The 22,366-nt window shown below is 40.1% G+C and overlaps 1 protein-coding gene across 2 annotated transcripts in view; it reads right to left on the bottom strand.

Annotated features, from left to right (window-relative positions):
• Pcca (propionyl-CoA carboxylase subunit alpha) overlaps positions 1–22,366 on the bottom strand; it is a 308,071-nt gene that overhangs the window by 69,929 nt on the left and 215,776 nt on the right. For both annotated transcript variants that reach the window (XM_028771105.1, XM_028771113.1), the window contains exons 20-21: positions 21,493–21,591; positions 5,665–5,718 (exon numbers count right to left, since the gene is read on the bottom strand). In XM_028771105.1, coding sequence (XP_028626938.1) covers positions 5,665–5,718; positions 21,493–21,591 — 153 coding nt within the window. The remainder of the gene's footprint in view (positions 1–5,664; positions 5,719–21,492; positions 21,592–22,366) is intronic.

Here is a 22,366-nt window from a genome sequence, read left to right as displayed (position 1 = left end):
AGGCTTTGTAAAGAGAGGAACTCGGGTACAAAGTATAAGGTGGCAGGACCCAGGCAGCTACAAAGGCAGGCTGGAACAGGTGGACAGTTATGTAGACCAGTATGTGATGAGTAGTTACAAGTTATGTCATTTCTGATATTCCACAGATGCAGGGAAAGGGACAGGAGAGAGCTGAGAGATCTTCCTGAGTCAGACACCTGTGGACAAGGCAGAAAAGACCGCCAAAGGTCTCTGGCATCTTCTTTTGGGAGATGAGACCCAGACACAAATGATAACGTCATTTTATTACTCCAAAGACGAGGCATGAAGAACAATGGCAACAATCCTAGTTCCCATTTCCTAATCATGTGACTTTCAAACAAATGGGAGGTTTTTTTTGTTTTAAATTCAGCTCTCAGAAGTGAGTTTTTAGGAGTTTTTTGATGATGCTTCTCTATCTCTAAATATGAGTGATGCAGATTTGAAGCCTGCAGTATCAGATGACAAGATACAGTACTGGCTTCAGCTCCTGCTAATTAAACGAATCAATTAAGAGGCTGCGGCTGCAACTGTGTGGCTGCTGTTCGACGGTAGCAATAACAGCCCCACAGGGAGGTCTTTCTCGGCATTAAAATGCTGTCCTCCACAACTCCATCTGATATTATTAGAAATGGTTATTTCTGTCTTGCTGTCATATTAGTAGCAAAGGCAAATTATGGAAATATGCAAACCAGGATGGTCCCAGTATGGGATCAGGTTGGGTTTTCAGCCTCCAAGGGAACAATTGCAGAGACTCCAAAGTTCCCCAAAGTTCCTTAATGGAATGGATAAATCTCTCAGCACACCATCCATTTACAAGCTAGGTGAGGGTCACATATTTACATTCCTTCCCGCTAAGCTGATACGACTCAACTAGATGAATTATCATATTAAGTTTACCCTCCTGAGTTAAACTGATGGAGTTCAAAATTGTTTCCGATGGTTGTCATTAATCGCTGTTACTCCTTAAACCCTTACTTTGAAATCTAATTGTGCTGGTGTGCCAAGGGTCGTATTAATAGACTCCTTAATGGTAAATCGTTGTAAAACATGTTTATTCTACTGATGTTATCACTCAAGCTTTCAAGGCTAATAAGAAATAAAGTATATTTATTATCAATAAAAACTTAATTTAAAATGTACAATTTGAGATTCAAATTAGCTTTGAGAACTTCAGCATCATTTGGTTTCATTAAGATTTCTGGCTAAGCATCAAAGACAGAAACTGATAGTTCCTCAAGCCCTTGATGAATGCTAACACCATGGCTACAAGAAGCTGTTGAAGAAATCGGTGTGGTGTTTCCAAAGTGGGGAGAATTAGTCTCAGTGAGATATGCTTGCCTTATACTGCAGTGCTTCAAAAATTAAATACAAACAATGATTAGAATTTAAATAGTAAACACAATGGTAACTACCAAACTTTTAAATAAAAAAAATCATCCTTATTGTTTAGCATAAGAAATTCTGATTCGCCAAAAGACTCCCTTTTCAGTTTCTTTGTTAGCTTGGACTGTTTGGTGTATAAACTCACAGCTCAACCAAAGATGTGGGACACAAGCAACTTGCTAAGTGAAATAGGCACCTCTGTTCTAAGGAAAATTCTGGGACACTAGTTCACTAAGTGGTATCTACACTGACTATTTGTATTCCGTGCCTGGCCATGACAGGACTCAGAGGCAAGAACTTTGAGAGATGATGAGACCTAATTAGAGGAGGTCCTGAAGGGGCTCCAAGGATCAACTTCATAAGAAAACCCTCCCCAACCCCGCCATGTAAAGACAGGGAAACAACAGCAAAGTCCAATCATCAACGTCTGCAGCAAGCTCCCTGGGTTATGCAGTTAAGAATTTGTTCTGAATGTGCTGTGATGGCTACAAAGACAAGTAAGACCTGCTTTTGATCCAGGTCTATCAGTTCATTTGCACCAGGTGGTTGTTTACTGCCTCCATGCTTACTTAGTTCGAAGCCGAGGCATATCTCCCCTCAGCATCTCATGCATCTGAGTAGAGGAGGTAGCTCCTGTGATGGGGGATAACAACAGACATGAGGATACTTGTAGAAATAAATGGCCATATCCAAGTGAGGCATTAGAAAAGCAGACCTAAGAAGCAATGAGCTAAGAGAACATATTTTTATGTAAGTAGTCATTTTAAATTTTCACACATGTCTAATCATCCTTCCTGTCTGTATAAAGTATACTCGGCTGAACAATGTCACCTAAAATGTCATGCTCTCGAGAACCTCACAGGTATAATGGTATTTGGGGCTAGGGTTTCACAGCTGTGAGTAGTTAGAAGGAATTTTTACGGGGTTGCATGGGTGAGCTTCAAGTGTCCTAACTGGTATTCTAGATTCACATGTATAAAAACACAAAGTATAGGGAGCCGGAAAGGGCCAAACGGTCACAGGAGCTTAGAATAACACCTTAGCTATGAAAGGACAAAGACTGCCACCACGACAAGACACTGGGAGATGGGGTCACCAGCCCATACACAAAGCCCGAGGAGCTGTGCTGCCTCTGCTTTTAGGTTTCTTCTTCAGAACTATTAGTGAATTTGTTGTCCTGAGCTACCTATGTGTGGCAATCTATTGTAGGGACAACTAATACAAACTCATAACGTCACAACACTGTTCACAAATGGAATCATGTGAGGAGGAGTCTTGGAGAAAACTCCAAGAAAACAAGACAAGAGCCATGTAACCTCAGTTTCCTCAAAAAAAAAAAAAAAAAAAAACCACAGAATTGCTCTTGGATGATGCTCTAGTGCCCCTCCAGGTACAGTGGGTAGGAATGAGTTTACTTCAGGTTACTCATTACAACTAATGCATGATAATTTAGTCTACCTCATTTATTAGCTCTCTTCTCCCGGGTCCTGCTGCCTTTCGAGTGGTGCAAGTGGCATCATGAATCAGGGATCTGAGAATAATGGGGCAGAAGCCAGGGAAGTCTGTGCCTTGTACCAAGCTTGGGTGTCATTTTTTAAAGAAAGGAGGAGCACAAATATTAATCTAATAATTATAAAACTAATGCAATAATTAATCTAATAATAAGCAAATAATCAATCTAATAATCACAGTTATTAGATTGCTTGCAAGTTGCTTATGATTATATTATAATCCCTGGTTTCCAGAAAAAGGAACTTTAGAGGAAGAAGTATGGGACAGAGTCTGAAAGACATATAAGCAAGGAGAAAATCACTGTTCAATCTTGAGTAGGTCATGTGGGTATTAATTTGGACTGTTATAAAATACTTAAGGAAGATAAAGAGGATATTAATCATCAGGAAGAGATGTATAATTCTTTAACTGAATATAAACTGAATGATCAAACCTTAAAATTGGTTAAAAAAGAAAAAATGAAAAAAATAAAAAAAAAGAAAGGGGGGGGCAAAAAGGGTGATTTTCCCCATTCAGGCAAAATTGAAAATAAAAAAAAAATAAATTAAATAAAAGTCACCCATAACCTCCTGGGAGATGATCCCTTAGCTCCTTCACTGGAGCCTCCTTTAGTATCTTCACTGTTATCTGAAGATGATCATGAGGCATGGGGTGAGGAATTTGATAAGGATTTAGGAGAGCCTATGACACCCCAGGCAAGCTAGGACATGGCAGGGAAAAGGAATTTGTTTCTCAACTCCTTCACAGCCTCATAAGCTGTGCTTGGTATTACCAATGTGCTAACCAATCTATTTAAGACACTGGAGGAAAGACGGCTTTGAACAGTCCTTGCGTATTATCTCAGGAAGCAAGAAAAGAACAACTATTTGAATCAAACTAAAAAAAGCATTGGTGTTATCATGTAGATCCTTCACTGCCTTTAAACTTATTTCATTTTAATATTGTTTAAATTCTATCTCTGCTACAAGTAATTTATACCAATAATTTACAAGCATTTCATTATAACTCTAATTCTATTATTCCAATATCATTCATTATGTTTATATTTTGCTTCTTTATAGCATGTCCATGCATCAACTGACAACTAGATTTATCTACAACATATCAAAGTCAAAAGTTAAGCTGGATATCCTGCTGTTAAAAAATAAAAAGGGGGGCAGAGATGTAAGAACATGCTCCGAGAATATAGTCATCGAAAGATATAAAGAGGCATTAAACAATTTTCTGAGTGCTTGTGAGAAAACTCCAAGAAAATAAGAGTCATGTGACTTTGATCTCTTCAAAAAATGCAGAATTCTTGGACTACACTTCCATGCCCCTACCAAGTGTAGTAGGAATGAGTCTACTTCAAATTATTCTTTAGAATTGTCTATTTTGTAAGACTTTAGTCCACCTCATTTATCAGCTCCATTCTTTGGGATCCCATAACCTCTAGACCAGTAAACACCCTAAAAACTACATTTTCAGGGCAGTCAAGTACTGGCACTGAAGATAGAATATATACACAGTGTAAACCCCCATGTCACCTGTGCTTCATAGGTGAACACACAAGGAAATGGTCAAACACAGCAGAAATAGACAAACAACAGATATAGAGTTTAAACAAGTTTCTGAAAATTAGAACTGGCACTAATGATAACTATAAACTTAGAAGTAAGCACATTAACAATCCAAGTAAGTAAACCTCACCAGAGGAAAAAGTTAAATTATTTAGATAATCAAAACTGATATTATTCAGAGTACAAGACTCCATCACACAGGGGGTGGTGTCCTAAGACCTAGAAAATGACTAGAACTTGTAACAAATCATTTAGTTATTAATGGCTTTAAGTCAGCTTATGAGGTAATATAGCTTATAAACTTAAAAATATCATAGATGTGCTTGAAAATAATTTTTAAAATCCAAAAAGCAAAGCACGTTCATAATGGAAAAAAAAGCAGAAGCAATTTAAGGAGCTTACAACTGAGATTCATAAATAAAACACATCTCCTCAACTCATTAGAACGTTAAACATGCCTCCATTAAGAAGAGGCTTATACAGGACTGCACTTAGAACTCAGTAGTGAAGAGCGCTGACTGCTCTTCCAAATGACCTGAGTTCGATCCCAGCACCCACGTGGTGCACAACCATTTGTAACTCCAGGGAATCCTGTGGCCTCCACAAGCACCAGGTATACATGTGGTGAACAGATATATATACAGACAGAATACCCACACAACAAATAAGTCACATCGAAGTGATAGTTTAAGATTAGAAAAATAACCCATCCATACACAGAAATTAATTAAAAGACAAAATGCGACTTTTGAGTGGCATATAGCAATATACAAAATAACAGGATTTACATGAGAATAATGAAGATATAAAACTATGATCCAATGTCAGTAGGAAAGTGGATGTGAAGAACTCAACAGAAAAAAATAGAAAGCAAACTGAGGGGGGAAAGTCAAGTTCATTGTTTTTACATCATATGTCTTATTTTTAAGAATACAGAGGAAAAAAATCAGCCAATTGGAAAGGAAGTACAAATATTCAACAAACTGAAACTAGAGAAGCATTTCCTCTCTGAGAAGATGCAACAGGAATATTTTCAATGCAGAAACTTTCCTCACATGTCCTGCTTCTCACACAGAGATGTCTCAATTTGATAGCAAAATAAAACCACAATGAAAGCAGCAGAAACATGAGAGAAAGCCAAACACCCTCTCTCTGAGTAAGAGGACAGACAGTACTTTTTCATACTTACCACTGTGCCAAGAAACTGGATGCTCATGTTTCCACCTGCTTCCCGAGAAAGACACTAAAAGAAAAAACAGTGTAAAATGAAACTGCATCCATAGGGTAAAATGTACAGAAAGTTCATAGTCACCAAACAAAAATTGCAAATACCCACCAAGCAGTGAATGAGTGAATAAAAGATAGCATGTCCACACCCCGGAATGCTCGGCTGAGCAAGGAGTGAAGCATCAAAGGCACTGTTCTTTAAGAGACCAATAACAAGATCAGTGAAGTGATGCAGCAGGTAAAGCGCTTGCCACCCATGCCTACCTCCTGAGTCTGACCTTGGGTACACACTATGGAGGACAGAACAAACTTTTACACACATACCATGGCACATGTGTGCCTGTACTCACATCATAAACACAATATCATTATTTTATTATTATTTATTATTATTATTAATTAGTAACAATAAGAACAATGCAATTCTTTTGAAAGAACAATAAAAAGGAAAAAGTCAAATTGGCCCATACTAAATATGTATCGATACACTCTCAAAGCAAATAAAACATTACTATTTTATTCACTGTAACTTTAGTTAAAAGAAATAGTCCTGGAAAATGGACACTAAACTATGTACTGGAAGTGAGTTGCATATTCTTCAGTATCTTCACCACAAAGCTATCTGTTTAATCCTAACTTGTTCCTTCAAGTCCCCGTTAGCAAGAAAACTCGTGAGTACATTGAGGAAGTTGGAAGGAAACCCTGGTGGTTTGAAGGTTGGCAGATGAAGCCCTGGAGGATGAATGGTACATTAGTTACTTTTCTTGCTGCTATAAATGAACACCTGGCGAGAAGCAACTTGAGGGAAGATTTATTTGGGCTCAGTTTATCATTGTGGTACAGACACGGCACCTCTTGTTCATGGTGGCAGAAGACCAAGACTCCAGCTGTGGGATGGCACTGGCCACTCAGAGTTGTTTTCCTTCTCTACTAACAGGAAGCAACCTCACAGACAGTTTTTATTTAGTTTGTTTTTGTTTTTTGTTTGGTTGATTTGATTTTTGTTTGTTTGAGACAGGGTTTCTCTGTGTAGCACAGGCTATCCTGGAACTCACTGAGAGCCACCTGATTATGCCTCCTTAGTGCTGGGATTAAAGTCAACAATCAACATTACCCACTACAGAATATCAGTGGCTATACTATGCTTTTAGTCCCTTTCCATAAACAGAGATTCATCAACAAAAATCAGTAGGGTGACTGAAACTAGGGAGACCCTCTAGAGTTCAAACTGTGCTCTTGACTCCTTTCACTGTGGGAGATCCCACCTGTCAGTGGCTTGACACCAAATTGATCTTACTACTAACAGGCTCAGGACAGTGAGGTATGCAGGAGGCATACCTTAATTCATGTCATTTTGGCTCATTAATTTTTTCCTAAGGATTTATACTAAGGAGGGAAGTATTGGTTAAGTAGGAAAGCAAAGCTACAAAAACATCAACAAAGTGCAGTGCAGTTCACAGAATTAAGAAATGCCAAGTTAAAAAAAAACAAAGTTTGTGACAAAACTTTTGGTGCATTCAGAAAGCCATTTAAAAACTTTGGATACATGGAAAATAGTATACTAGGTAAGTGACCTTACAAAATGCTTGAGATCAGAAAGGGCTCAGATTTTCTTGGACTCTAGAATACCTACAATCTATACTGATTAAGTATCCCTAATCCAAAACTCAAGCACTCCAAAAGATGTTGGAGCAGTTTAATTCTTGCTTCACAGACTTGGGGGTAGGGGTAGGGGGATACTCTTCGTGTATGTGTGTGTGTGTATGCATATATATTATTATATATAATATATAATTTGTATATATAATATATATTAGTAAAAATGATAAGAATCAAATAGTATGTTCAGAATAAGGCTTAGAAAGATACTCTAGAAAGTTGAGCATATTAGAAGACACCTGTGTGTGACTCTGAGTCAGGGTAACAAGAAGCAGAAAGGAAGAACATAAGAATCATGAAGAAGAGGACAGGGCAAGAGTAAAACCATATACTGTGTTTATAGGAAACCAGTCCTGGATCCAGCAGGAGCTCCTCCCTAAGCCAGTGCTTAGGCTGTTTTGACTCCAGAACTCATGTCTGATCTTGCAGTTTGATGTAGGTGTGTCTGAAAATGAAGCTCAACCAGTGGGCTCTTACAAAATCTCTTCTTTCCCCCACCGAGGGTGGGAATTCACTGAAAATAATGAAATTTAAACCCTGAGTGGCCATCAGAGTATGCACTGGGCCTGAACATGAGTGAAGCCAGAACCTGGCTGCAAAGCTTTGTGCCAGCAGTGGCTCCAGGTGTGCAAAGAAGGGAAGCCCCCGAAGTGACCGCATCCCTAAAGAGTAAGTGATGCAGCAGCCTGGGCTCAGTAACATCTAAATGAAAAGAAACATAAGACACTGGAACACCAGCTAGTCTCCCTTTCACCTTGCACCTTCCAGTACCAAGTCCGCTACTATGATACTTTGTTGTTTTCTAAAACATTTTCCTTTAAAACATTTGTTTACTATATTTTAGTTAATTTTTGACTTAATTTTAAGCAACTTTAAATTGCTTAAAGGTAAAATTGTATTAAGTTAAAGTATTTGCGATTTTTCTTTATTACTTAATTAAAACTTTATCTGGAGCTCCCTTCTATCCTCTGTAACATTCTGCCCGTTCTTTGCACATCTTTCCTTTAACCTTTCTTTTATTTTTGTTCTTGTTCCTAATGCCTCCTTAATTTCATTCACTATAATTACTTTTTCCTCTGTTTTAAATTTATATCTCACGTTATATAATGCTACTGGTTTCTGTGTATGTGTGATATGTGTGTTTGTGGCATGTGTGGAACCAGAGGGTGGAATCAGGTGCCTTCCTCAGTCTCTCTCACCTTTTACTTTGAGACAAAGTCTCTCCCTGAACCTGGAGCTCAGTGGTTTGCCTCCAGCCCCATCACAGTGTGATGCCTACCACGCTCATCTGTCTGACTTTTATGTGGGCACTTGGGATATGAACTCAGGTCCTCCATCATGCTTATATGGCCCTTTACTATCTGAGTCATCCCCAGCCTGATAGCTTTTCCTTGGTCAAGGACATATATTAATTGGCTTTAATGAACTTAAGAGTATTCAGTATCTTGTTAAGTTTGGTGCTGCTGTGCAGCACCTGTGCAGCAGCTTGTTCTCTCCTCTTTGAGTAATATCAGGATTGTGCTGTCAAGAGAAGCTTGATCACTAAGAACTTGAAATAAAACCAAATGAGAGCTCTATCCAAATAGATGAATAAATCCCAGCCCAGAAGCAGGTGTGAAAGGGTATGTTAATATGACTCCTCGGAGTAGCATGATGGCAGCAATCAAATCCAAGGACACTGAAATGACAGAATACTAGACAAAGAATTCAAAGTCTAGATAGAGCATTGATCAATGATCTCAAAAAAAAAAATTCAAACAAGCAGTTTAATGAAGTCAGGAATTCAGCTCAGGGCCTGTGTAAGAAAGTCAGCAGCATGAATGACAAATTCAGCAAAAAAAAATTAAAATTCTGAAAAAAAAGTAGGATGTCAGACATGGGAAAACTGTATTAAAAACTGAACTAATCAAGTAAATGTACCAAAAAGCATCACCAGTGGACTAGAGAAAGCAGAAGAAAAAAGTTACCAAGAATAAAAGACAAGGTAAAGGAACTCTATCTTAGACATCAATAAAGAAAAAAAAGCAGAAGTATCACAACTTGCAACAACCACAATCATGATCAAGAGGCCAGACCCAGAACCCACGGGTAGGAAAAAGAAAAAAAAAAGGAAAAGAAAAAGAAAAAAAAAAAGCTGACTACTGGCAAACTGTTGGCAGAGGAAAGTAAAATTTAGTAAGTAAAATTATAGTAGAAAAACAGAAAAAAAAACTCTTAAAATTCTTATGTAAATAATAAAGACTGTGAGAACCTACAGCCAGCTCCTGAGGAAAATGGAAGTTGCTGGAGCCAACACAGTACCCAATTTCAAATTGCACATATAACAAAACAGCATACCACTGCTGTTAGCATGCTGTCTAAACTCTACCCCACAGTTACCTAGCAACAGCCAGGTATGCTCCTCCCCATAGTTACCTGGCAACAGCCAGGTAGGCCTGCCCACTATAAAAGGGACTGCTTGCCCCCTCCTCTCTCTCTTGATCTCCTGCTCTCTTGCCTCTTGCTCCTCTCTCCACGTGGTCATGACCAGCCCCTACTTCTCTACTCTCTCCCTCTCTCTGTCTCTTCTACTCTCTTAACTCCTCTCCCCATGCCCTGAATAAACTCTATTCTATACTATACCTTCGTGTGGCTGGTCCCTCAGGGGGAAGAGATGCCTCAGCATGGGCCCGCTGAGACATCCCCTTCCATCATAACTGACCACATCTCCATAGAACATGTTCTATACACACAGGCACTCACACATACACACAGAGAGAGAGACATACACACATATACCACCACTATGACCATCAAAATAACATGAATGAGCAATCATTGGTCTTTAATATCTCTCAACATCAATTTTCTCAATTCCACAATAAAAAGACACAAACTATCAGAATGGATGCAAATATAGAAGCCATAATTTTGCTTCATGCAAGAAACATGCCTCAACATCAAGAATAAAGGGCTGGAAAAAGATTTTCCAAGCAAACAGACCCAAGAAGTAGGCTGGAGTAGCCATTCCAATATCTAATAAAATAGACTTCTAACCAAAATTAATCAAAAGACATGGAAAAGGACACTTCATACTCATCAAAGGAAAAATTCACATGAGAAGTTTGAAAAGCTGACCTCCTAGAAGCAGAGAGGTGACTGGTGAAGAGTGATTGATTAGCCAAAGGGTGAAAAGTGTTAGTTCAGTGGATCAGCTTCAACCCATGCATCGAGTCACTCAAGATCGCTAAGGGAACAGATATTAAGTGTCCCTATCACAAAGAGATGGGAAACTGAGGTAATGCATATCTTAATTAGGTTGGTTTAGTCATTTCATAATGTACATGCATATCTGAAGCACCTACAACTGATGACAATTTACCATGTATAAGGGAGGTCATTTTGTGTTTATGTATGCATGTCTCCATGACAAGTGTACACATGTGTGGAGGTCAGAAGACTCTGTGTCTTTCTCAGTTGCTCTACCCTGATTTTTCTAACAAGGTCTCTCACTGATCTTGGGATCACCTATTCATCTGTAGTGACTGGCCAGCAATCCTCCTGACTCAGCCTCCTTGGCACTACTGTGCCTTTTATCATTCTTGCTGGAGCTCAAACTTAGTCTCTTGCTTCTACCACAGGGCAGTGAGCCCCTTCCTAAAAATAAGTCATTAAAACCATTTAGCCAGAATGTTGCAGAAGGAAGTAAAAAAAAAAAAAACTTTTGTGCTGATGGGAAAATTTATATGAATTTCCAATGAGAAGCAAGCATGGGAAGTTGGAGGAAGGGCAGGTAGTTCAGGAACAGGGAGAGTTGAAAGATGGAGGTCGCCAGTACAGAGAGCTGGAGCTACTTGGAGAGCCGAGTTACAACCATGTAAGAGGTTCTTTTGCTGTGCTGGGGACAGAAGCCATGGCCTGTGCATGCAGGCCGTGTGCTCTCCCTGAGCCACAGTCTCAGCTCTATAAACCTCTTAAACTTCCTACACAGCTCTCCTTTAGAATGGTTGATGGTCTGCAGTTGAAGATACACAGAATGAAGACGGACAATTGTCTTTGGTTTGCAACTCTGAAAGATGATCTTCGTCTGTGGAGGCAAGGGAACTAAAGAGGAGAACACTTACAAGTGCATGCTCCTTCTGTGTGGGATGTGGCCACTCTGGCATGATCAGTCCTTAGATGGGGAGCTCCACATGGACTGGGAACACGTGTCTTGTGCTTTCTCCTTAATGGCAACAACATACAAGACAATGGTGCAGACACGGAAACGTAATGTCAGTTCTCAGCGAGAATGTTTCGGGTGTTCAGGTTATGAAAGACAAAAGCGAGCAACACAGCCCTGAACCATAGGTTGTTCCAAAGTAGAAGTCTGGCCACTGAACTTAGCAGTGTAGCCATCAAAAAATTAAGAAAGGAGAAATGAGAACTGGAGAGGGTAAGTGATAGATCAGTGTACTGGCTCGGGGGAGGGGGGATGGGTGGAGGGAGAGAGTCCATGCATCCTGGTATCATTAGAGGAGGGATTTTCCCAGCTATGTGTATGTTTTCTTTCCTACTACTCTGTGTCAGAAAGAGCCAAGGGAAAAATGTATCACTTCTAAATGTCAAAGACAGACAACAAAGAGATTAATTTCAAGTAAAAATGAACAACAGGAAAGTGTCATGCCCCAAATCCACATGCACTTACACAAAAAAGTAGAAAGCGTAGAAAAATAATCACACAAAAAAATGATACCATGACAAAAAATGTCAAATAGATGAAAATCATAATCCAAAAATTAAAGATGCTATCGCCTCAAAAGAAGACAAAACTCAAGAAATACTTCAAAATACAAGAAATAGCTATTTAGAAGTAAGGGCCAAACCAAAGCAAACAAAAAAATAAAATAAAATAGAATTATGAGCAAAGAGGCATAACCACTACTGTCTTAACATGTGGTGAGGTCATCTATAATTTGTATATTCCTACATCTTAGATCTATTTTGTCTACACTTTATTAATCAATACTCTAAAGAGGAGTTGAATACCATACCCAAAAGCATTCTAGACTGGCCTCAAGGCCACCTCAGGCTCTTGGGGTTTCTCCCATTTCCTTGGAGTTTTCTTGGTGTTGCCTGCTGGCTTCACATCTACACATTTATCCACATTCTTGCCCTGCGGGTTCAATCCAGATCCATGCTTCTTTCCCTTTCACAACATAAATCCTACTTTAAAATTTAACCTTATGGGCCCATGAGATGGTTCATTGGGTAAAAACATCTTACCTGATGACCTGTGTTTGATCCCTAGGATGTAAGAGCAGAAAAGTGATTTCCAAGAATTGTCCCTGACACCTTGGCACATGCACATGCATATACAATAAACTCATGTAATATTTTTAAGATTTAACTTTGTAAGAGTAGGACCTATGCACAAAGGCTACATTCCACATATAACCTAAAACTCAGTGTCTTCTGATGGTTGTATGTGATTGCAAAAAACACCATGATCAACACACAGGACACTTCTACCACCTCCCAAAGAAAATTCCAACCTCCTTGGTGAGACAGCCAGTAAATACTGCAGAGACAACGTCTGAGCCTTCTACCCTCTGCATTTCTTCTTTAGAATTCCAGGGCTTCAGCTGAATATGTAAGAGTGGAGGGCCCTGCTGGGCATAGGTGGAAGAGATCCTTGTCCTCATGAATGCTGGATGCCCCAGGGGGTGGGAATTTTGAGGGTGGGGAGGTGGGGGGGTTAGGTAGGGGTTACATCAGCAGAGAAGAAGGAGGTGGGGTGAGGGGATAGGAGGTTCCTGGGTGGGTGGGGGATGGGGTAAGGCGACAACATATGAAATGTAAATAAAACATCCAATTAAAAAAAAAGAATTCAAGGTTTTCAGCCTGTCCTAAGTTAATCACAGAGTCTAAGATAAAGGGCCTATTTTTTCCTCCCCCCCTTTTTTTTTATTTAAATAACATCTCACTCTATAGGCCAGGTTGCCCTTGAATCCAGACATCCTCCTGCCTCAGCCTGTGGGTGCTGGGATTATTGGCAAGTGCACCACACTCAGCCCCTTTACACTTTGCATGCGACAGACCCACTCTACTTTTCTTGGCTTCCAAATTTCTGTTTTCAGCTCCACTCCAGGATACATGGTCAATTGCTCATGTGATACTAACCCTTACACATCTAAAGCACCTCTTGAACATGCAGAGTCCAGACTTGGAATGCTTGATCAGCAGATCTTTCCGCAGACCTGACCCTCCATATCTCTCCTACATCTAAGTAAAAACAAAAAATCAATACTCACTACCCACCCTTAACCCTTTAATTTCCTTCACACCCAGTACTTGTCTCTATTGCTATCATCTTGGTCTAACTCAAGCTCTAGTAACTTTTCTGTACTAAGCCACGGAGGTAACATTTTGGGCCTCATGAGACCAAGGGCAGCAACGAGGAAATTATATAACTACTTCTAGAATAAGAGAGAAAACAAGTTTTTAGGAAAAAACTTCCTTTTGGGGGCAAATTTAAAATATAATAACCAAATACAATTGTTATTGCTGGTTTACTATTGTCAGTAATAGAATTTAAGTAATATTATTAATTTGTTGAGACTTCATACAATGCATTCTGTCATTTCACAGCTCCCTCGGATCCTTCCCCATTTCGCTACCAACCCAACCTCATCCTTATTCTCATTCCTTCCTCTCTCTCCCTCCCTTTTCCTCTTTCTATCCATCCCCCACACCACCGGCACCCCAAAAGCATCAAGTCTAGTTTGTGTTGGCTCACTACTCCTGGGCATGAGGCCTGCCCTAGGTTGTGTTTGATATTATCAGGTGTCACACTGAGAATGAAATATTTTAAAGGACAGTTTAAATTGGTTCATAAATTGTTCTTTATTGAAATCACATGGCAATCTTCATTTGTTAAGATCCATCTTTTACTAAAGTCTTTTGTTTTTAAGACAGGGTTTCTCTGTGTAGCCCTGGCTGTCCTAGAACTCACTCTGTAGACCAGGCTGGCCCCAAACTCAGAGATCTGCCTCCCAAGTGCTGGGATTAAAGGCACAGGCCACCATGCCTATTTTACTAAAGTCTTAATAAATATTTCATGTACACTGAAGTTTGGGCATTTTATCTCTGGGAAGGTCATTCAGAGACAGGTGTTGCCCACACCAGCACTAGACAGGTATGGCTGCACTGTTGTACTCACTCGGAGCCTCCTGAGCTACTCGTGGGAATTCATTTCAGTCACAATCCCACACTGCCAATCTCCATCTCCAGGAAAGCTTCAATGGAGGCTGGCTACAGCAGGCAGTGGGTTTACAGTGCGGGCTTTCCTCGCCACTTCTGCTAAGGAAACAAGCTTCATGAGTTCTCTTGGAATGCTCTCTGAAAGAAATGACAACTGTGGGAGAACCTGGCTAAGCTGAACTGTCCTGGCTGATCATTACACAATTGACATGTGCTGGGACAGCACAAAGTGCCCTGAGACACAGTCAATCATTATCTGTCAGTTAAACAAAAATAAATTTAGATATTAAAAAATAACAGTTCATAGTTGGGCAATGGTGGCCCATGCCATGGAGGTGAGGATGGCAGTGAGGATGGCAGTGAGGATGGTGGTGAGGATGGCGATGAGGATGGCGATGAGGATAGGGTGAGGATGGAGGTGAGGATGGTGATGAGGATGGCGGTGAGGATGGAGGTGAGGATGGAGGTGAGGATGGCAGTGAGGATGGAGGTGAGGATGGAGGTGAGGATGGAGGTGAGAATGGAGGTGAGGATGGAGGCAAGGATGCTAGTGAGGATGGAGGTGAGGATGGAGGTGTAGAGGTGAGGATGGAGGTGAGGATGGAGGCGAGAATAGAGGTGAGTATGGAGGTGAAGATGGTGGTGAGGGTGGAAGCGAGGATGCTAATGAGGATGGAGATGAGGATGGAGGTGAGGATGGAGGTGAGGATGCTGGTAAGCATGGTGGTAGATTTCTTTGTCCCCTCACTGATTTCCAATTTGACAATATCTTTGCAAGGCTACAGATATTTGACAATATCTTTGTCTTAGTAGTCTCTAATGCAGCTACTCTTTGTTCCTCATCTACATGATTGCTGCCTATATCCTTCAAAAATTTTCTTCTTCTCTCAGCTACTAAGATGTAATTTTCTAGTTAACAGTAAAGGAAAAGATGTGTGCCTGCGGAGAGGAGGGGGATTCAGAAAGCTATTTTCCTGTTCTGTTAAATTAATGAACATCTCCAAATTATAAAATCCGTTGCTAAGACCAAGGCGCACTCGGCTCCGGGGACTGCTGTCCAAAGACAGGTAGCCCTGCCTTGGAGTTAATGCCTTAAATTATAGTCATGCATACATCCCAGCTGTTAAACTGTGATTAAATTTTTTGAAACATAGTGAAAGCAGTTATTTCTGTTCTTCTGGGAAGCTTGTTCCTAAGATGTGTAACCATAATTGATGTTTTCAGGAAAGTGAAAAGGAGATGGTTAATAATTACTCTTTCATTTCCTACTTCTTTAGGAAAAAACCACTAACCCTTGCTTATTCTGTTATATATTTATATATCTGACACAACTAAATATACGGGTTCATATTACATTTGGTGACTCTGGAGTAATCACATGCATACAGTACAAAATAACAGCTAATTACTTCTAAGAGGGGTGGGGGTGAGGAGAAACATCTTAAAAACAGGGAAAACATTTATTTTAAGACTGAAAACATGTTATGAAGCAGATTCTTTTATGTGCATGTGCACGTGCTTGCAAATATAAGCAAAACGGTGAACCCCATCATTTACGTTTCCAATTTAAAAATTAATTTTAGGGACTGGGAATAAAAGCTCAGCGATAGTGTTCAATCCCCAGCATGTACACACACACACACACACACACACACACACCAACATGCACATATTAACTTCAGCACAAATACACAGGAAATTGGATTCAAACTAAAGCTTGTTTTCATATCTTATGAGGGGTATTTTTATTCAAAATATTGACAAAACATTTATTTTCATCTTTCTAAAGTGAAAAACCTTTTTAAAAATTCAGTTAAAAACAGGAAGGTGCAGTTGAAGTTTCAAAAACTCATTTAATTCTGTATAGATATATACTTGTAGATAATACAGTAGTCAATATACACAGTCTGTAGCATAACTGGCCTTCCTTCACATTCTATGCGTGGGTGACATTCTATGTTACCTTGGTTCACCTATCTATCTAAAACTATCTAATACTCCAATCAGTTCACAAGCAATACATTTAATCTGATATTCTGCAGTAAGTGCCTGAGATTTGTGTGATGCTGTGGCAAATTTATCTGCTTTAACATGGAAAATTAGTTCCACTTAGTTGCATATCAATGGCCTATTCAACACAGAATGCAGGAATGCTGCAAACTGCTCTTTACAATTACTTATAATAAATTTATTTTCTCTTGAAAATATTTCAGCAAGAATAAGAGAAGGAAAAACCAGTCTTCAAAAGCACATTGTGAATAGCTCCCTGCCACACAATGCAGCACGGTTAGACCTTAGCTGGATCTTCAGATACTTTCAAAAGTGGTTAGCTACTTTTGGGCCTGAAGACAACCTGCTGTGAGCAGGTGGGCAGAAGAAACGCCACACAAAGAAGCAGGCCAGGAGCAGTCAGCTGGCTCTGCCTGAGAATGTCTGACAACGTGACTGTACAAAATGAAAATCTACTCTGTGAAATGCTAACAAGAAACACTGCAAATGTAACAGACAAATTACACTATAAGAAATGGACAAGTTCTTGAGTCAGTCAAAGTAAAATTGAAGAGCCTCTTTCAAGGTTACAAAAGAATTACTTCACAGGAAGGGAACTCAGGCATAGTAAAAACACTGATAATGGCAATGAAAAATTTGTTAATTCAGCATGCACCACCCTGCAGAGGTTCTAGCACACATGAAGGACACCGAGAGTGAACTCAGAGAGATCACAGCACATCTCCCATTTTCTTTACTACTTCAATCAAGTGCTACACACAGGAAATCATTTCATCTTGTAGGAAGAGCTCTGATTTTTCTTAAACTTAAAATTGGAAAAATATATTAACCTGAGGGGAAGTCCATCTTTTGCTTTAAAATGAACCTTAATTCTGTTATTCCAATTAATTTGTCTGTATATGCAGGAGGCAGTGTGGCATTAACATGCTCATAGGTCATACTATGACCTATGTGTATGTGTATTCATGTACACGTTCATGTGTGCCTGCTTGTGTGTGGAGACCAGAGATGGTCCTTGAGTAGCATTCCTCAGAAACCCTTTACCTTGTTTTGTGAGACAGGGCTTCTAACTAACTTGAAGATTGTCTATTAGGCTAGGCTGGCTGACCATCAAGTGCAGGAATCCTCCCCACTCTGACTCCCCAGTGCTAGGATAACAAGCATGTTCTTCCATGACTGGCTTTTTCCATGACTGCTGGGAACAGAACTCAGGTCATCATTCAATGACTCAGGTCATTGCAAGCACTTTACCAACCCCTTAATGCAATTAATTTTTAAATGATACATATTAAAACCATAGTTAATACATGGAGGGGAAACTGAAACAAACAAACAAACAAACAAACAAACAGAACCAAAATCAAAGAAAACAAAAAGTCCTGTATGATTTTAATCTGAAACACTCTCTGGCTTATAAAGGGTTTAACTAGAAAACTGTCTCAACCAACAGTCAGAGTAGCCACATGGGGCTTCTCCAACTGATTGAGGAATTAAAATTTCAATTTTCTTTTACTTCAATAAATTTTATTGTGATTTTAAAACTGTGGAGGCTGGAGAGATGGCTCAATGGCGAAGAATAGTTGCTATTCTTGCAGAGGACCAGTTTTAGTTCCCAGCACCTACATGGCAGCTCACAATAGTAACTCTAGTTTCAGGGAAATATTAGGCTCCTTCTGGCCTCTGTGTGCATCAGATATGAACCTGGTGCACACAGGGAAAGGCAAATACTAATACAATATGAAATAAATCTTTAAAATAAACTATAGTGACATAATACATATTTCTGTTAAAAACAACACCATTTTTTGGGTAGTATAGATTTCTAAGTGCATCTTTCCACAAAATACATGAGAATGACAGGACTTCCATGAACTCTTTTTTAGTAAACATCAAACCAACAGACCTAAATCTAGGGAAGACACTAGCAAATGCATAGCATGAGAAAGCAAATAACTTGCAAACACTGTCATGAGGGTATTTGAGGAAAACAGACTTGTCAGATGAATAAGAAAAAATTCTTTGAAACAGTCAGTGAGGGAGAAGCTTTATTCTTGCTCAATAGTTTTCAATGTTTGCATTCCCAGTTCTTTTAATCACTCCCCTCAGACAGACTGCTCACTATCTCTGCACTGGTGCTTATCAACAGTGACTAAGGTTCTTTCTGAGCATATCATCCTCAAGTCAGAAAAGAAAAGGCTATGGCAGCGGCAAGGTGCATATGGCAGAGGTCACACTTTGCAAAGCAGATGTCTCTAAGCAATGAGTAGTGAGTGTCAGATTGTAAGAGGGAGGCCATGGTGTGCACAAGCCTCTGAAAAAAAGAGGGACATCTGAGGCAGACCATTTGCTGTTCTCCCCATGTAAGCCCATCAGCAGGTGGTCCTTCTGGCCTGAAACAGACTGGGTGCTCCCCAGAGCAATTAGTGGCAGACAGTTGCTCCCATGAGAAGTATCCTTGGGTCCTCTTTGTTGCCTTGCTGTCTTGGGAACCATGGCGGCCTATATCTGCAGAGCTCTATCTGACTTGCTGTCTATAGTGTGGATTCTATTAATTTTGGAGGTGTCAAAACTAGACCCCATAAATCACACAAGAAGGCTGCCTCGGGACCATAGTTACTGAAGGGAAGGTTTGAGAGAAAGGAAATCTCAGGATCAAGGTATAGCTAAGGCAGACTTACTTCAGAAATTCTGGACCCCAAGAAGAATCCATGTCCCTGTGCTGGCCTGCCCTCTGCCCATAGAGCCAGTCAGCTTTCACATGTGCCAGGAACTTGACAAAACAGCAGGTTCCAACTTAAATCAAAGTAGACTTTCAGATCAACTGAGGCTGATGGCCACCTATGACATTCTGTAGCCATGCGACTGTGCACAGTCCCTTTTGATCAACTAGAGGATGGCGATTGCCCATGGCATCCCTTAGGCAAGTGACTGTACATAGTAAATACACATGGGTTTTAAAGGAAACAGGGAGTAATACTGTGCCCATGAAGTTTACCAATGACATCACTTCCCTACTGGAAACTCCCGTCAAACCTATTGGCCTGAAGCCAGAGCAGAGTCCATGATACTAAGTAAGAAGGCTATGGGTGTTTGGCTCCTCACCCCTTCAGCTTACTACTGATAACACTCATGTGAAGCAGCCCTTGAAATGTGGCTCCCAGGCGAGCATCCTTAGGAGCCCACTAGTAATACAGATGAATTAAAGACGTCTGAAGTCAAGTGTGTAGGTGCACCCACAGCATGAGTTTAACAAGTCATCCAGATGATTCTTCCCCACACAGTATTTTGAAAGCAGCACTAATTTAAAGCATGAATGACAGGAAAATGTGACGTGAACAACTGGCAGGGAAAAGAGCAAGAAGCAGAGCACAGTAGAGTTACAAAGTTGACTCAAGCTTTTGAATGAGGAAGCCCTATGGCAAGATTATATCGGTCTAAATCTCTTTCCATGTCTTATTAGCAGGATGACCTTAAGCAAGTCACATAGTTTCTCATATTCTCAGGAGTCTCATTGATTCTCACTGATAAAAACAAATGATGAGAGTATAAGCATTGTGAAATATTAAAACATTTACTATATGCATTAAGCTTCAACCAGTCCCCATGGCAGTGTGAGCACTGTGCAGCGTGAGCACTGTCCAGCATGAGCCCCGTGCAGCATGAACACTGTGCTGAATGAGCAGTGTGCAGCATGAGCACTGCACAGCGTGAACACTGTGCAGCGTGAGTACTGTCCAGTGTGAGAACTATGCAGCATGCAGCATAAGCACTATGCAGTGTGATCACTGTACAGCATGAGCACTGTACAGCATGAGCACTGTGCAGTGTGATCACTGTATAGCGTGAGCACTGTCCAGTGTGAGCACTGTCCAGCGTGAGCCCTGTGCAGCATGAGCTCTGTGCATTGTGAACACTGTGCATTGTGAGCACTGTGCAGCATGCAGCATGACCATTTCTACATTCCCTAGAAAGACAACCTATAATAACCCCCTCGAGCCCTAAAGCCCAGGGAACTGGGGCGGCAACTCTTCATAACTTTTTCAAGCTGAATATAGGTGTTGAGATAATTTGAAGTTGGGGGTTGGGGGGAGGCCGTGGAGGATTTGAAACACTCAACTGGTGTGGTAGCCACCCACTAGTGAGAACTTAATGCGCTGGATGGAGAGATTTGGGAGCTCTGGTGCCATGTGGCCCACTGGTGCTCGGCTTAGAGCAGGAACTGCTGTTCATTTTTAATACTTCCCGAAACACCTATTCATATGTAAGAGCCACATTTTCCTGTGGTTTTGTTTAGTGTTTGGTTTTCCAGAACCCTCTGGCCTCAGTACGAAGTGCCCATGGAGGCTTAGCGCCAAGGTTTTCTACTTTAAATGGAGACCAAGGATTGCAGAGACTATGCTATCAACTCTTGAGTTCAAGGCACCTGCTCATAGAAGGCCATTTAGGGTAGGGTAAGTGCTTCTCAAATTACGATTCTAACTTCCTAAGTCATGTGCTATAGAAAGTCAACCTGTATGGTTATATTTCTTCTGACTGAAGACTATTTAATTTCAACTGCATAAAAGATGATAACCCATGCAAATCAGGCTTTATAATTAAAAGCCTATAGTGACAAACATGACTTCTCATCTAGTAATTATTTAAATGTCTGTGGAATTATTTATTTCCAGCAAAATATAATGCAATAGCTTTGTGAGGTTCTCTGAAAAACAGAAAATACTTTCTGAAATTAAAACATAGCTCAAAATCCTCTAGTATAAAGAGAAAAAACTTTTCAACATAGAAAGGGCACAATGAATAATAAAATACAGCTTTTCCTTATTATGTCAGTATTAGCCACACGGGGACTGATAAGTATTTTGAACTTGAAGCCTTCTAAGTAAATCATGTGAACATTTACCTGCACAGTCCTCTGAGTGCCATCAACATTGACAGACAATAAGGGTGATGCCAGGTTCCACGTACTGGTCACATTTAGTTTCGAGCCATCAACTTCCACCTGTTGTGACATAAAATAAGACTGTTACCATGAAGACAGACAGAAAACTGATCTCAAGTTCACTGCTGCATGCAAAGCAGCAGCCATTTCAACAGATGGCTTCCAAACAACCTGTCATGTTTACTGCTGCAGCCATGAAAGACAGGGTCCAACAGCAGAGTCTTCCCAGCCATCTCTGGGGAGAGGTGAAGGACCTGTGAACAGCTGCCTCTGGATACCAAGGCTTGAAGTGATTTCCAGAAAGGAACAAACAGCCTTCTAACTCGAAACCTAGCTGGACATGCTACATTTACTGCAATTAGACAAGTAATGCATATAAATTCCAGTGACACTTTGCAACCCACACAACAGGGCTTGCATATAATGTCCTCTCCAAGGACCAAGGAAGAACTTTCTCAGTGCTAATTTTAATGATGGACTAAGCATTGTTATCTTAATTAAACACACACTTTAATTAGGCAATACTCTTCCCTGTTATTGAATAGCCAATCTATTCAAACTTTGAAAAGTTCTAGCATACAGTCACCAATAATAAATAATTTTTACCAAATCATCATCAAAAACAAAAAAGCTATAATTATTCAAATCAGAGATACAATTAGAGGGAAAATTTTAATTTCTAAGTAAACAACATTAAAGTAGTTAAAAGGAAGAAGAAATCAAGGTTAATTGAAAACACTCACCAAAGGTTGCTTCCTAACTCTTTGGTATAAGAGACGGGCTGGAAATAGCATTATAATTTTAGGTCTATACACACTCGTATAAGTTACAAAGT

The sequence above is a fragment of the Grammomys surdaster genome, unplaced genomic scaffold (assembly GCF_004785775.1).
Source record: "Grammomys surdaster isolate TR1022 unplaced genomic scaffold, NIH_TR_1.0 65, whole genome shotgun sequence".
Taxonomy (NCBI): domain Eukaryota; kingdom Metazoa; phylum Chordata; class Mammalia; order Rodentia; family Muridae; genus Grammomys; species Grammomys surdaster.
This window is presented reverse-complemented; position numbering and strand designations above follow the sequence as displayed.